The 13,756-nt window shown below is 38.3% G+C and overlaps 1 protein-coding gene across 3 annotated transcripts in view; it reads left to right on the forward strand.

The window, feature by feature from the left end:
* ttyh3a (tweety family member 3a) overlaps nt 1-13,756 on the forward strand; it is a 60,848-nt gene that overhangs the window by 24,152 nt on the left and 22,940 nt on the right. For all 3 annotated transcript variants that reach the window (XM_066674313.1, XM_066674312.1, XM_066674311.1), the window contains exons 3-7: nt 6,587-6,698; nt 7,446-7,666; nt 9,458-9,553; nt 11,811-11,883; nt 12,627-12,702. In XM_066674313.1, the coding sequence (XP_066530410.1) occupies nt 6,587-6,698; nt 7,446-7,666; nt 9,458-9,553; nt 11,811-11,883; nt 12,627-12,702 (578 nt within the window). The remainder of the gene's footprint in view (nt 1-6,586; nt 6,699-7,445; nt 7,667-9,457; nt 9,554-11,810; nt 11,884-12,626; nt 12,703-13,756) is intronic.

Raw genomic sequence — 13,756 nt, forward strand, 5'->3', positions numbered from 1 at the left:
TTTCATATGAATGCTATAGCATCTGCAGCCTTTGTCGTCTTTGGAGATTTGTTGCCAAGGCCAGATATTGCTGTTAAGCTTTCCATGAAATCTCAGTGGACGTTGAAGAGTATGTTGAACATTTGGCTCATATTCAGCAGCAACAACCAAAATACTATAAATGTTCTTCACACTGGAGTATGCCTGGATGCCCAGAGTTGTGCCCCTTAAGTCTCTCTTTCTCAGTCATTGATTCAGCTGGGAGGAGAAAACTGAGATATTAAATAATACATTATATGGTGAAGCCATCTGTGCACGGCATGGATTCCATTATGGTTTGCAAGGGTGGAACTTGTATTTTTAAGACTTAATCTGAAAGCTCTATTCCATATAGGGAGCACTACATTGGGAATAAGCTAAGGGCTTCTGTATCCAGTCTAGTTCATTTTATGCCCAAAAAGTGGGTGATGTTGGCTTCCACCCATGAAGGTGTTGATAAAATATTGGAGCACACACCAAAAAATGACTAAGAATGGCGATGATTTGGCAAATAAGGATTGTGCTGTATAAATTTAAAGTGCTAATTATAGGATGGTATTTTTTTTTTCTTCCTTTATTCCCCCCTTATTTTTATTAAATCCACTTATCCACTAGGAGCTGAAATTGAGATACAGTTCCTTGTCTGAAGATTGCCAAGACTGAATAAATTTTTAGTGCACACCCGGGTTTCATATTCACTCCAAAAATATGGTTTTGGCTTTTTGAAAGGTTTTCTTAGCTTATACATTATTTAGACCAATGGGAGTTACTTTAGACAGTGCATTATACTCTACAAAGAAAGAGCTAAACAGAGCTGACGGAATGGTGCCTAGAAATAACCTATGGATGGAGTTTCAAATGAAAATGGGTCATCCTGCATTTTGCAGTCTCTGTACTGCATTTTTTATTCAAGGGGTTTTGGTCAAACAATACCACGTTGCGGTTTCATTCAATTTTGTGCTTTGTTCTGTTTAGTGAATTAGTGTTTTTATTGCAATTTTTCCTTGATCATGCAATGTTAGAGCGCTCTCTCTCTCTCTCTCTCTCTCTCTCTATATATATATATATATATACACATACATACATACATACTTGCCTTGTGGAGGTGTAAATTGTGGTTGGATTTAACAAAGACCTCTTCAGGGTAATTGAACGCTTTGGTAACTGAAGATTATGGAAATCCAAAGTTAGGCTTGAGAACCCTTAACCACATTTATGCAAATCAGCTCTCGATTTTACATTGAATCCATATCAAAAGATAACATAAATCAGCTAGTTGACCATAGCTCAGTGTATGATTTCTGCTGTCTTCAAAGGAGCATAAAGGAACTGTAATGAGAAATCAGTCATGCCCAAATATAGGGTGGTGTTTGATTCTTTATATGAACATGTCAGTTTCCAAATATATCATGCCTGTGTTTGCTAGAATGTACAAAAGGTTTAACCAAGATTTTAAATTTCACGTCCTTATGTGATTCGCTTATATTTTTAATTAACTGTCAAGCACAGGGCAATGCATGGTTTTCGACAGCACACTTGTTTTAACGATTTTGTTTTCATAGCAATTTCAACAATATCGAGTTTTGCATCCCCCCAAAATTTCATTTCCTAATTCAAAATTTTATATATATATATATTTTTTTTAATAATATTTTAATTTCTCAGTTTCATCATTTAAAATACTGTCTTTTTATTTTATTTATTTAATAATTTATATAGGATTTAAATAATTTGCACATTATTTAATTATATTTTGTACAGCGCCCCAGCTTTGTAAAGCAACTTAACATGGACTAATGCAGTAAAGAGCTCCAACCTAAAGCTTCTGTATTTTCTTCTTCTATCATCTTACTAAAAACAATTTTTTACACTTGAGTGATGCTTTTTCTTTCTCCTACCCATTAGAAAACATGGGCTTGTCCTGTCAGATACAGAATCATAAAAATGAATTACAACATAAAAGCATTCAAATATTGTAAGTGAACTTAAGGGGAAAGAAAAACTCAAGAAAGCTATAGAAACAAATATGAGTGGCCCGCAATTGAGAGGAGGTAAACAAATGGATGTTCAGATCACTGCCTGTGTTTCCTGTTTCCTGTCTATAAGCCAAAACTGGCTGCCGAATTGGTGTCCTAGCTGAGAGAGGAGGGCCTTTGTTATGACAAAGAGCAAGCAGGGCAGCAATTCAACCCCTAACCTCTTGCTGAGCGAGGGAAGAAGATTAGCAGCCCTCCAGGAAGTGCAAGTGTCTGCTCACTCTGCAGGCACACACACACACACACACTCATACAAGCCAAGCCCATCACTCCGTGACGTTTGGACCCACTTAATCCCTGTCAACTCAAAGCATTCTGGTTGAATTGATTCAGGAATTGTCTTGGCTTAATAGAAATAGCATGTATAGATATAAAGTCTATGATTGGTATTTAGCTAGTGATCCAACCCTCAAATTGCTTTTTACTCAACTGAGTTGTTAGGTATAGAGGAGGAAATTTATGTAGGGGTATTCCAGGACCAAGGTTAAGAACATCTGATCTTGTAGAAATGGTGACTGTCGTTACTAGCAGGACCGAGACATACACTTAAGACTTGTCTTACTGCTGTCATTGGTATCACTTCACCATTACTTAAAAATGTAATTGGGGAACAGGCTGGAAATGTTTTGCCCTCTGTCTAGACAGACAGCAGTGGATCAGCTTAGTGAGGGTCTGCTGGGCAATGCTTTGATTAGTGCAAGCTCATATGGATGGGACAGATCGAAACCCAGTCGGGCTGTACACAGCCTAGTGCACTGTAGCCATTCAGCCTGCCTCCCCTTAGCCAACATGCCACACACAGCAGTGTAAATCTGTGTCCTGAAGTACCCTTGCAGTGCTGATTTTGGTTTTTAGCCTGCTGTAACACACATAATCCAACTGTTTAGCTCATTAACATGCCCTTCCCGAGTTGAAATGGCTGTGTTTGAGCAAAGAAAACACAAAGAACCCTACATTTACTTTTTATAGAACAGTAAGGACAGACAAACCTATTTATATGCCATGTTGATGGTCAATAGTTATGTATTGTGTGCTCTGATTTGTTGTAGCTGTCCTAAAATGAAGACAAATTGTCTCATGAGGATTCAGAAAGAGCATCATTTAATAAAATTGTTTTCACCCGGGTTGGCTATGTTTTTCCATTTTTGACACGTTCTCTGACAAATGAGCTGGAGCTTTAGGCCAGCAAATTCAGCGTCATGCACTACAGTCCAAAGGCTATATCTCTATAATTATTCTCTTAGAATACAGACTAGGGATGGAGACTACGCTGGAGATAAGGTTTTGAGCATATGCTGTTGTATGGATGTGCGTTTTTCATTTCCTTCAGATGCCAACAATTTACTGTGAATGTACAGTATGGAGAGAGAGAAAATAAAAACATAATTTAAAAACAGGATTTTTTGTTTTATGTTTCTAGCACTCTTGACTATGACAGGCAGCCTCATTATATTGTTTCATTGAAGTGACATCATGGCTGCTAAAGGCTGGTTCATACCTACTATTTCATAGTTACATAACTGCAGATGAAATGGCCACATGCAATGGTGTATACCCCTCAAAAACAAGTCAGACCATGTGGTGAAACAAATACGTCTTGATCACTCATTGACCGGTGAAAAGGAGGCCGGACCAAAGATAGCTAGCTTTCTCAGAACATGTCAAAACAAGCATGGTACCTGTAATAAGGACCCATGCTGGACAATTGAAATCAAGAATTCTTATATATTTATATATAATGTGGGGAAGTGCGATATTTTGCACACTTTTGTATATGTACAATAATCTTATGAGTACCCAAATATGAACTTCAGGTGGTGGTGGTATGAAAAACAGAATCACATAAATGGCCCTACAGTATGGAAAGGTAGACGAGATAAAGAGTCCATTTAAAAGTATGTAGACATCAGGGATATTACTGCAAGAGGCCTGGACTTTGGCAAGCAGCTATAGTATGGAATATAAGAACAAAGAGAAACTAGGCAAGCCTAGTTTAGCTGGACCACCATTAGCCATATAGCTATTGTCACAGAGGTGTTTCTGGCATTTCAAAAGCAGGAAAGGCCAAAATACATGCCCTTGTCATTGGAAGGTCTGGAGATGCTTTGGTGCTTCATATCAATGACTTTGTTTACATGTGTTTTTTATTATGTGATTGTATTCTACAGGAAATATGGAGGGCAAGGCTAATAAATGCAGAAATGGAAAAAAAAAAGTTTTGTTCATAACATATAACGCTGATGCCGGTCACTGATTTCCTCCCACGGTCCAAAAACACACATTGGTAGATGGATTGTGCCCCCTCCAGGGTGTGGTCCCACCACGACCCTGAACTGGATAAGCGGTTACAGATAATGAATGAATCAGTGTTTTTATTGTCAATTTTATTTAAAGAAAAATACTAGATGATCTATCACCAAAGAAGACCAAGAACATTTTGGTGATTTTAAGAATTACAATTACTTATTAATTCCAATGGGCCCCTCATTTAACTGATCTTAACTTGGACTCCGAATCCCATGGAAGGTGTTCTTTTGACTTACAGTTTCTTGGTCAATCAGAGATTACTTCGCCAGACTATCTCAACTGTTTGTGATATGTTAATCTGCTGCTCAGATTCTTTAACTTGCATCAGATATTAGAGTCTGATAATATGCGAAATATCACTGACTGCATGTAGGGTATGTGAAATACTTTGTTGAACTCTGCATATTGTCCATGAAATTCACTGCCTTGTAGGAATGCTGGGAACCCCAGCTAGGCCATCCTAATATGAGTCATGTGACCACATGTCCCCAGGGAGATGGTGATGTCTCACACCAGACTCCTGGAGGCATGTCTCAGCAAGTCCCAGCACCGACAAACAATAATCCAAAAATGATAGTCAACTTTTGGCAGAAATCTCATCTTAGAACGTTTACATAGACAGTACATGTACATAGCTCCTACAGCTCAACACAAACGCTTGCATACTACAGTGTTTCCCAACTTTTTGGAATGAATTCCTAGAAAATTCAATGACAATACAATTAATATAGCTGCATAAAACTACCAGCAGGTAGTTGCTTGAAAAGCTGATCAGACCGGCCACCAAACTCTCTGGCACATGAAATTGTCTTTGAGAGTTGGTTCTCCAGCTGAGAGATGTAGTGTTGGACTCCCACTCAATGACTCTTTGTTTGGGCAGTTAGAGCTCTGCAGAGCCCCCGCCAGTGAGGGGCCGCTGATCGTGACGCCTATTGAGGTTTTACAATGAAGTTGGGTGACACTCTAGAAAGGGAGGGATAGTAAAACTTGCATGGAGGATGTGCTCCAGTGCCACCTGGTGGTGAGGCAACAAGCTCTTTTCTTCTTCTTATTTTTTTTTTTTTTGCTGTTTTGCTTATTTCAAAGACTTCTTGACACATGCACTGTACTGAACCTTAATGTGATTAGTGCAAATTAGTGTAGACCTGGAGGCTGTAAGAGATTTTGATATTTAGTCTCTCTTACTATCTGCACTTAAGTTGTGTTGGTTGGTGAAGTAGCTGCTGTTATCTAATGTATTTTCACACATTGATAGCAGGACTACAGGAAGTGTGATTTGTGTCAGACAGTCCTCTGTGTTAGATGTTGTCTGTGGAGAAGTGTGCTTCCCTTGTGGTCTAACTTTGGAGTAGGTCAGTGGAAGCCGTTATGCTGATCGATTTGTTTCTGTCTCTTGTGCACAGCGGCATCTGTTTTAACAGCCCATCTGTGTGAATATAAGTGTTGGGTTTCATCATGGGGTGCTATTGATCCTCATATGGCCTTGAGTGGCTGCAATGTGTTTCTCCCTCATGGAGAACCTGTTTGTGACCACCTGGACCATGTGACCATCCATACTACAAGAAAAATCATTGGGTCACTTAATACTTTGAGATTGTATGGAGCGGAGTCTCTGCTTCAGATGCTCTGTATGCGCATACACGGCATGTTTGATGTACAGCGTAAGCTATACTGCCCAAAACTAAAATTGATGGTCAAAAGTTATTCGGAAGCTGCTTAATAGCACTTAATTGGCTGTGCTTACGACCATATGAAAACAAATGGCATGCATGTGATTTTTTTCTAGTATTGTTTTGAAAATCACCTTCCCCTACATGTCACAAGTTGCTTTAGATGTGTATCAGTCAAATTGCCCTGATTTGTTAAAGTAGGGGGTTCTTGGGCTAGGTTCACAACCGTAACCCGCCTGGTCTGGTTTTTGAGCCTGAATTCATGGCGTTTTCCCCCATGGTCGGCCAAAACTGTCACTTTAGCACCAGCCTTCTGATTGCACCCTTCTCATAGGCAGCTCTGTTTTGATCATGACTCAGTTTCCAGAATGTAGGCTTCTCTCTTCTTTCTCTGCTGTTGTGCTTAGGGTTTAAGGCATTGCTGACTTCTTCCACAGGGTTGCCAGGTTCTCTGTGCAGTAGTTTTCTTAAGAATTTCACTATGGCTTTTATTCTGTTCTTCTTCTTCCTCCTCCTCCTCCTCCTCATGCCTGCGCTCTCTTTGTCCCTTCACAGTGCTGGCATTGCTGTTGGTTTCTACGGGAACGGAGAAACCTGTGATGGAGTGAACCGGCTCACTTATTCACTGCGCCATGCCAACCGCACCGTTGCTGGAGTTCAGAGACTGGTAAGACCTTGAAACAAACACAGAGACCACATGACCCTTCTAACTTATTCCCTTCTTTGGTTACAACATATGTACTGCACACACTTCCTCATCTTACTTTTATGTTTAATGGACAAAAGGGTAGGTGGAATAGTGGTGGGCATACGCCCAAAATATTGTCACGATATTTTAAAAAATTGTCATAATACACTGTTTAGCTTTTCTAAAAATTTGGAAGAGACAGATTGCATTTGGTGTGGTACATTTTAAATAAATTCAATGAAAAATTGTGCAGTGATTTTTATTCAATATTTAACCAAATCATAAAAAGTATAAACAGCTAATAATGAATCATGTGGTACAGTCATGATGTGTTCAGAGAAGCATGTTGTGATATAATCTGAATTCTCAGACAAAATGATTAAATGTTTTACTGTTTATTTTTTATTTATTTATTTATTTTTTGTATTTATTTAATACAAAGAAAATTCTTACTATAAATAACCAGCCCTAATTACGCTCAGTGTCTTTTAAAGTGGAACGGTATGTTTAAGGAAAAATAATCACTGCTGTTCATATGTGGTTGCTTAGTTTTGTAGCACTTTCGGTAAGGCAGTTAGCTGCTTCCCAAGTAGCCTGACAGACATTTACTTCTTAAGTGATAAGATAAATAAGTCAGATGTAAGTTTCTTGATCATACACTTAGGTGTGTAAACCCCAGCTACCAAACCTTAATGCAGATGTATGTGCATGTGTTTATGTATGTAGGTATCAGACAGTGCCTCCTCTCTGAACCAGACAGTAGATGAGAATTTGCAGAATTTGGAGAGCCAGTACTCAACGCACAGAGACTACCTATTAATTGTGCAGAAGCTGCAGGGGCAGCTGGACGAGCTGATCAAACAGATGGTGGAGATTCCCTTTTGGAACAATCCCAGCATCTCCCTGGAGGACCTGGCTATCAAAATTGAGATCTACGACTGGTACAGGTCAGACACAGAAATAGAAGACATATTATCCCCAGACTGGTTTTTCTTTAGTATTCTTTACTTTACACTGTTCAAATGTAGTGGGGGTTTGTATGTAGGTTGTTTGTGTACTGTGTATCTAATTGGATGTGTATATATTGGTGTTCGTGAATACATTTTTCTGAAAGTTTGCATTGAGAAACAACTATGCAAATGAGCGAAGACAAAAAAAAACGGCTGAAAGGAATTCTGGCTGTCACATCAGCATGAACAGTGCTCTCTTAGAGAGTGTAAATTAGCATTCTACTCACTCTCTGCATCTGTCAGCCTCTTGTCACCATTTACATTTCTCACTGAGAGAAACTCTGCTTAGGGATTTGTGTTCTTCTTTTTGCCTCAGTACTTGCAAAAATGTCCTTTCCAGACCTTTATTTGTTTTGCCAGGGGGGAAGGTGGATCAATCCGAAAATCAAAACCATGTCTCGAGATTTTTGATGTCATCAGCATTTTATATTTTTGCCCTGCATCCCATCCAAGATAAACAGAAGAGAATGGAAGCAGTTGCTTTTGATATGTCCAGTCATTTGTGGTATCCCAGCCTAAACTGTATAAAAGTAATAGTTCTTATACCAGATGTAGCCCATCAGCTCATGCAGTTTATCTCTTGTGCTTCAAGGCTACTGCAATATATGAGTAATGGAAATGTTTTACCCCACCTGTTAACATTGTGCTGATTGTATATCTAAACCATCTCATGCATGAGTCAAACAACATCCAGGTTATTTATCTAAAAAGGCATTACGGATATACAGTTATCTTAAAAAAAAAAATTGGCTAAACTTTTAGCTAATATTATATGCATTAACAAGGAAGACCATATTATCAAACCATGCAGTGTCTCTGATTTTCATAAACAACTGTGTGGTTTGCAGATGGGTGGTGGCTTATTTACACTCTTTGCATGATGCTAACTGGTGTTGTGTAAGATTCCATTACAAAAAAACATTGCAAACAATATGTAAACACTAAATCTTCAGTTAAAGAAAGGAGGGAATTCATGGAAAAAATATCATTAATGCAGAGGTTTTGTTCTACCACAAATGATTAACTGCCTCGGATGAAAGATTGAACAGTGTTCCTAATATTGTTGATTTAATCCATAAAGACATTGACAACATAGGACAAATCTGATTGTGGAGTTAAGTGCTGCTTCTAACTGATAGGAATAAATAAAGATTGTGTTCAAATATTTATTTATATTTTTTGGTGTTCTTCTGACATTACGTATCTCATAGTGCCAGTGCAACACTGAAGAATAAAACGTCAGATTCCAAACATATTTTTGCAGATTTTTGGCTTTACTTCCACCTTTGAATCATTCGCCCTCTCCTCTGTTATATCATTACATACTCAGTGCTCAGTACAGTAGCACGCTCGAATGGTTCCCCCTGGAGCCATGCCAACAATGAATCTGTCTTCTGTTGAAGGCTTAGAGTTCAGGGGAGTGGGAAATCCTTGGACAGTAAATGATCAGTTAAATCAGAGTGTTCTACAGAAGCGAAAAGCAACAAGTTAACTACTCTGATAATTAGTAAGAATCAGTGACACTTACACAAACCATATTAATTGGGACTATCACAATTAATAATTTTAACTGATAATTAATTACTGTTAAAAAAATGAAACCAACAAGTTAATATTTTTGTTTTCCACTTTAAGGAAAGAAAAGTGGTCAGCTCTGACATTTTTCAAACTCTGCATGTTTTTTGTTTGTTAGTTTGCCTTAGTACCATGTCTCTGTGTCATTTTCAGGTGGCTGGGTTATCTGGGTCTGCTCTTGTTTGACGTGCTCATCTGCCTGCTGGTGCTTTTTGGCCTCATCCGCAACTCTAAAGGAACTCTCATTGGGTGAGTCAGTTCTTTTTCGTGCATGAGTGGGTGAGCGTCGTGTGGCACTCAGTCGGTCATTGGAGAATCAGGGCTTTTTTGCTGAGTTATGCTACCAGCTGGCTACACTTCCATTTCTGATACTTCTAACATAGACTAATAAATGTGGTCGATGGTTAGCCTTCTGTGCCTTAGCAGAGATTCTTGTTACTGTCAGGCTACTTATAACTTTTAACAGTTGAATAAAGCAGGTTTAACATGGCTGGAAAAGCTATATGCTAGTTATATTATTGCTAACTAGACTGACTAGTACATCACACTATTAATTAGGCTTCAAGATATTCTTATGATTTGGTGTAGACAGGTCACCATGTTAATTGTAATTGTGGTCAAATATGGACAAGTTTTAAACTTTTTATCACATGTAAAGTACGGAGAATTTACACTGCAAACAGTGTTTCAAGTGGCGAATCTCATTGACTGGTTTATTAATGAAGCAAGCACAGTGTGTAATAGAGTCAGAACTGAGATTTAATCTTAAAGGCGCAGTAATAAAACCACGCTGTTTAATTCGAAGGATTAAGAAAAGTGAAATAAAAATAAAACTGGTCATGGTCAGTGACAAATACAAAGTTAACCAACCACTTCCATTTTAACTTAAGTCCTGGGTTGGAGATTACTGCATTTGAAGAAGCATCGCTCTAGTTTCTGCAGCCACTCAGTCACCCCAGCCAACTGCCTCTTCAGTAGTAGCAGTTCGGGGATTTGGACCTAAAAATGATTGGCTATTCTTATGTTTCCTTTTGCAATCATTTTGCGAGCTTTTCGCAAGCAAACATGATCGGTTTGTCTCCATTAAAGCAGTTAGATTAAGCGAATTTAAGCCCTATAAGGTGCCCATTATCATCAGCTCTTTTTAGAACAGGCAAGGAAATTGTAATCTCTTAGTGATTTCTCCTTATGTGATGGCAACTGCAGTGACTGCAAAAAAAAGCCTGTTATCTGATCCTTACTCCAAGGACAAGTGACACCAGCAACACTGCCTGAATTGGATTGGAACTCTGTGTGCCTTGAGTCCCACTGATTTTCCTCATTAAAAGTGCATACTGCAGTTCTGCAGTTCTCCCTGCTGGTTGTTTTTAGTTGTCCCCTCCAAGCATGTTGAGCTGTCCTTTGGTCTCGTACGATACGCAGTTTGAAGTCATGTCGTAGCTTCTGTACTGACAGCTTAAGAGCATCATGTGATTGGGAGTCTTAATTAATGGGAGGAATTTCAAATGACAAATTTTTGGAAGAATAGATCTAAAAAGACATGCTACATATACATTTTAAATACATAAACAAATAAAATGACTATGCAGAGCGAACTGGACATTACTATGAGTGTAATAGGCTAAGCAATGGTGAGATAATTAAACTAACTGTCATATGATACAAGAATTTACTGAGAGACCTTTTCTACAGGGATCAGTCCGCAATAAAGAACCATAATATTCTTAACCTACTGTTGAGGACTCCGCAATGCCCTGACTGTTATTTCCAGGTTCATTTTCAAGTCCTTTGTACCTGACCTATACATCAAGTACAGGGTGTACCACCACTGTTTGCTTGTGATATGTTTGGACATCTTACCATTTTAGAGTCACATTAAATAGTGAAAAGGGTATTTTAAGAGGGTGGGAGGGTATTTTAGGCAGAAGATAAATGTCAGATTACTGATTCTGACCTCTTTATGTTTGAATTATGTGGAATACTTTTCTTCAAATGCTATCATGGGTTTGAATGTTTGAAAGCATGTGGCCAATTAATTCAGATTATCTATTTTTTTAATGCAACTTTTTTTTAACAGTAATTCAATCCATTCCATGTTTTGTGTCTTTGAAAATGAATAATGAATATATTGCAAAGGAATTGTTTGGCAAAAAGCGTAATTTATGCATGTTTACTCTTGCCCAAAATGCCAGGATATGTGGTACCCAAATTTTTCTTCTTTAGTTGAGTGCAGTAACTATGTAGTGTGTTGTTGTTTAATGTGGTTTCCCTTTAAATGTGTCTTTTATTATACACCAAGTGTCCTTAAGTTCATGGCTTTTGCACAAGGCTGAGGAAATTTAATTATAGACATTGAAGTTGTCACAGGAAGGCACATTGTGTACTTGATGTAACGAATGTGTGCTGTTAAGTCGTGATCCATATCAGTGTAAGATTATACTTTGTGATAATAGTAACCAAAAGGTCTTAATTGTTTACTTCTGTTTCTCTGTCTTTACTTATGCAGGGTCTGTTTACTGGGTGTGCTGGCGCTGGTAATCAGCTGGGGATCGCTGGGTTTGGAGCTTGCTGTCTCCTCGGTGAGTGTCTCCATGGCAACACCCTCTACAGAGGCAGGGAAAGATGTGTATTTCAGCCTCACCACTGTACTTTTTCTAACTGTTTAAGTCATTTTTATGTCTTAGCAAACACCAAGAAGGAGCTCAAAACAGTTAGAGATTTAAAAAAAAAACAACTCAATCATGTTTTAATGACAGTTTTGTTTGGAGGATTGCAGCACTTGTCGCACAATATAAAGCACTATTGATGTTTATAGCAAATTGAGAGTAAAATTGCCGTGCAAATTAAGATATGGTCATTTAGGTTTTATGTCTGAAAACAATACATTTTGTTATGAATGGCTAATATTAAATGTTTAGAAATAGAAATGCTCCCTGTAAATCCTTGTTTGAAGTTGGTTCTACTATTCAGCTTTCTACTATTGAATTCTGTGTCACTCTAACCTCCATTATCACAGCCCTGAAATGATTCAAGGGTTAGTCATTTATTTAACCAAAGTACAATACACACTTCAGATCAACATTGTTATTAGTTCTACTTGGTGTTGGAAAAACAACTGATTTAAGATGCATTGCAGTACTCTCTTGAAAGATTATAACAGTGTCATGAACTGATTTAAAGTTAAAGCTTACAAATGGATGTTGTAAAATATATTTTCAGAATTTTTAAATATAAAGTTGTTGTACATAGACATTCCAATCTATAATGTTTACTTCAGTAGGTTCAAATGTGCTGTTTGAATTTCATTTGATGTTCTTTGTAGACTTCCAGTGACTTTTGTGTGGCACCGGACATGTACGTTGCCAAAGTAGCTGAGCAGTATGGAGTCATCCACAAAGGTGAGATGTTACTGTTTTTCCATTCCAGCAGCGCATTCTCTCAGAAGCAGTAGAGGTTTGTAATCAGCGCAGTGGAGTGTTTCTCCTCGGCTGTTGAGTCACTGGCTGTCAGCTTTGCTCTCTGAATCATTTCTGAACGGGGTCTTGCCCTTTCATGTCGGATGACTTCATACATGGTGGTGTGTGGGTATTTTCTTTCTTTCTTTCTTTTTTCCCTTTAAACTCACTGAACGTTCCCTCACATAAGCACTCATATCCTGTTGGCTCTTGGAGGTGATTAATCATTTGCCTGAGTCTTCTAGCTTGCTTTAGCATCTGTTGATCACTGCTGCATACAGGTATCTGAGTGACCTGAACTACACTGTGCACTAGAGAGAGTAAATTACAGGGCTGAGGCAGCTAAGAGAACAGAAGAAGGATCTCCTGTGGAAGAATAGCAATGACCGTTTTTGTTGGTATTTTATTGGTGTTTGCGTGTGTTCTACGCTCTGGGTGGGCTGAGCAGATGGAATGATGGAGCAAACGGCAAAGCATTCCAATCTTAACATTGTGGAGCTCTCACTCTCTGTCTGCCTCTCTAATCTTTAATTATTTATCCTTGTCTCCTTGTTTGCACATGGAAGGCTTTAGGGTGTTCCAATTATTTTATATTCATCAACAAATGTGCTCACAAGTGCCCTGTCCACAGCAGACGACGTTTTCGCGAAGGGAATTACCCATGTTCCACTGCGAGCCTGTGACGTTCCTCGCAGAAACCAATAAAAAGACTCGGAAAATGGAAAAACATTAACCCTTGTAGTGTAACTAGAATATTTATTATTATTAAGACCTGGTTTGAGTCATGTTTAAAAAATGCTATTTAACTGTGGTGGTATAAACATAAAAGTCAGTTCATATTAACATTGTTACTTTAACGCTTCTAAACGCAAGTCCTTTATATTTTCTCAAACAGAAGTAACATTATTTGATAAAGAAACAGCACATCACTAACCAGATATGTATGCTGAAATATTTACATTTCTGTATAAATGTCTGATTGATAAATGGTGCTCTG

The sequence above is a fragment of the Hoplias malabaricus genome, chromosome 6 (assembly GCF_029633855.1).
Source record: "Hoplias malabaricus isolate fHopMal1 chromosome 6, fHopMal1.hap1, whole genome shotgun sequence".
NCBI lineage: Eukaryota > Metazoa > Chordata > Actinopteri > Characiformes > Erythrinidae > Hoplias > Hoplias malabaricus.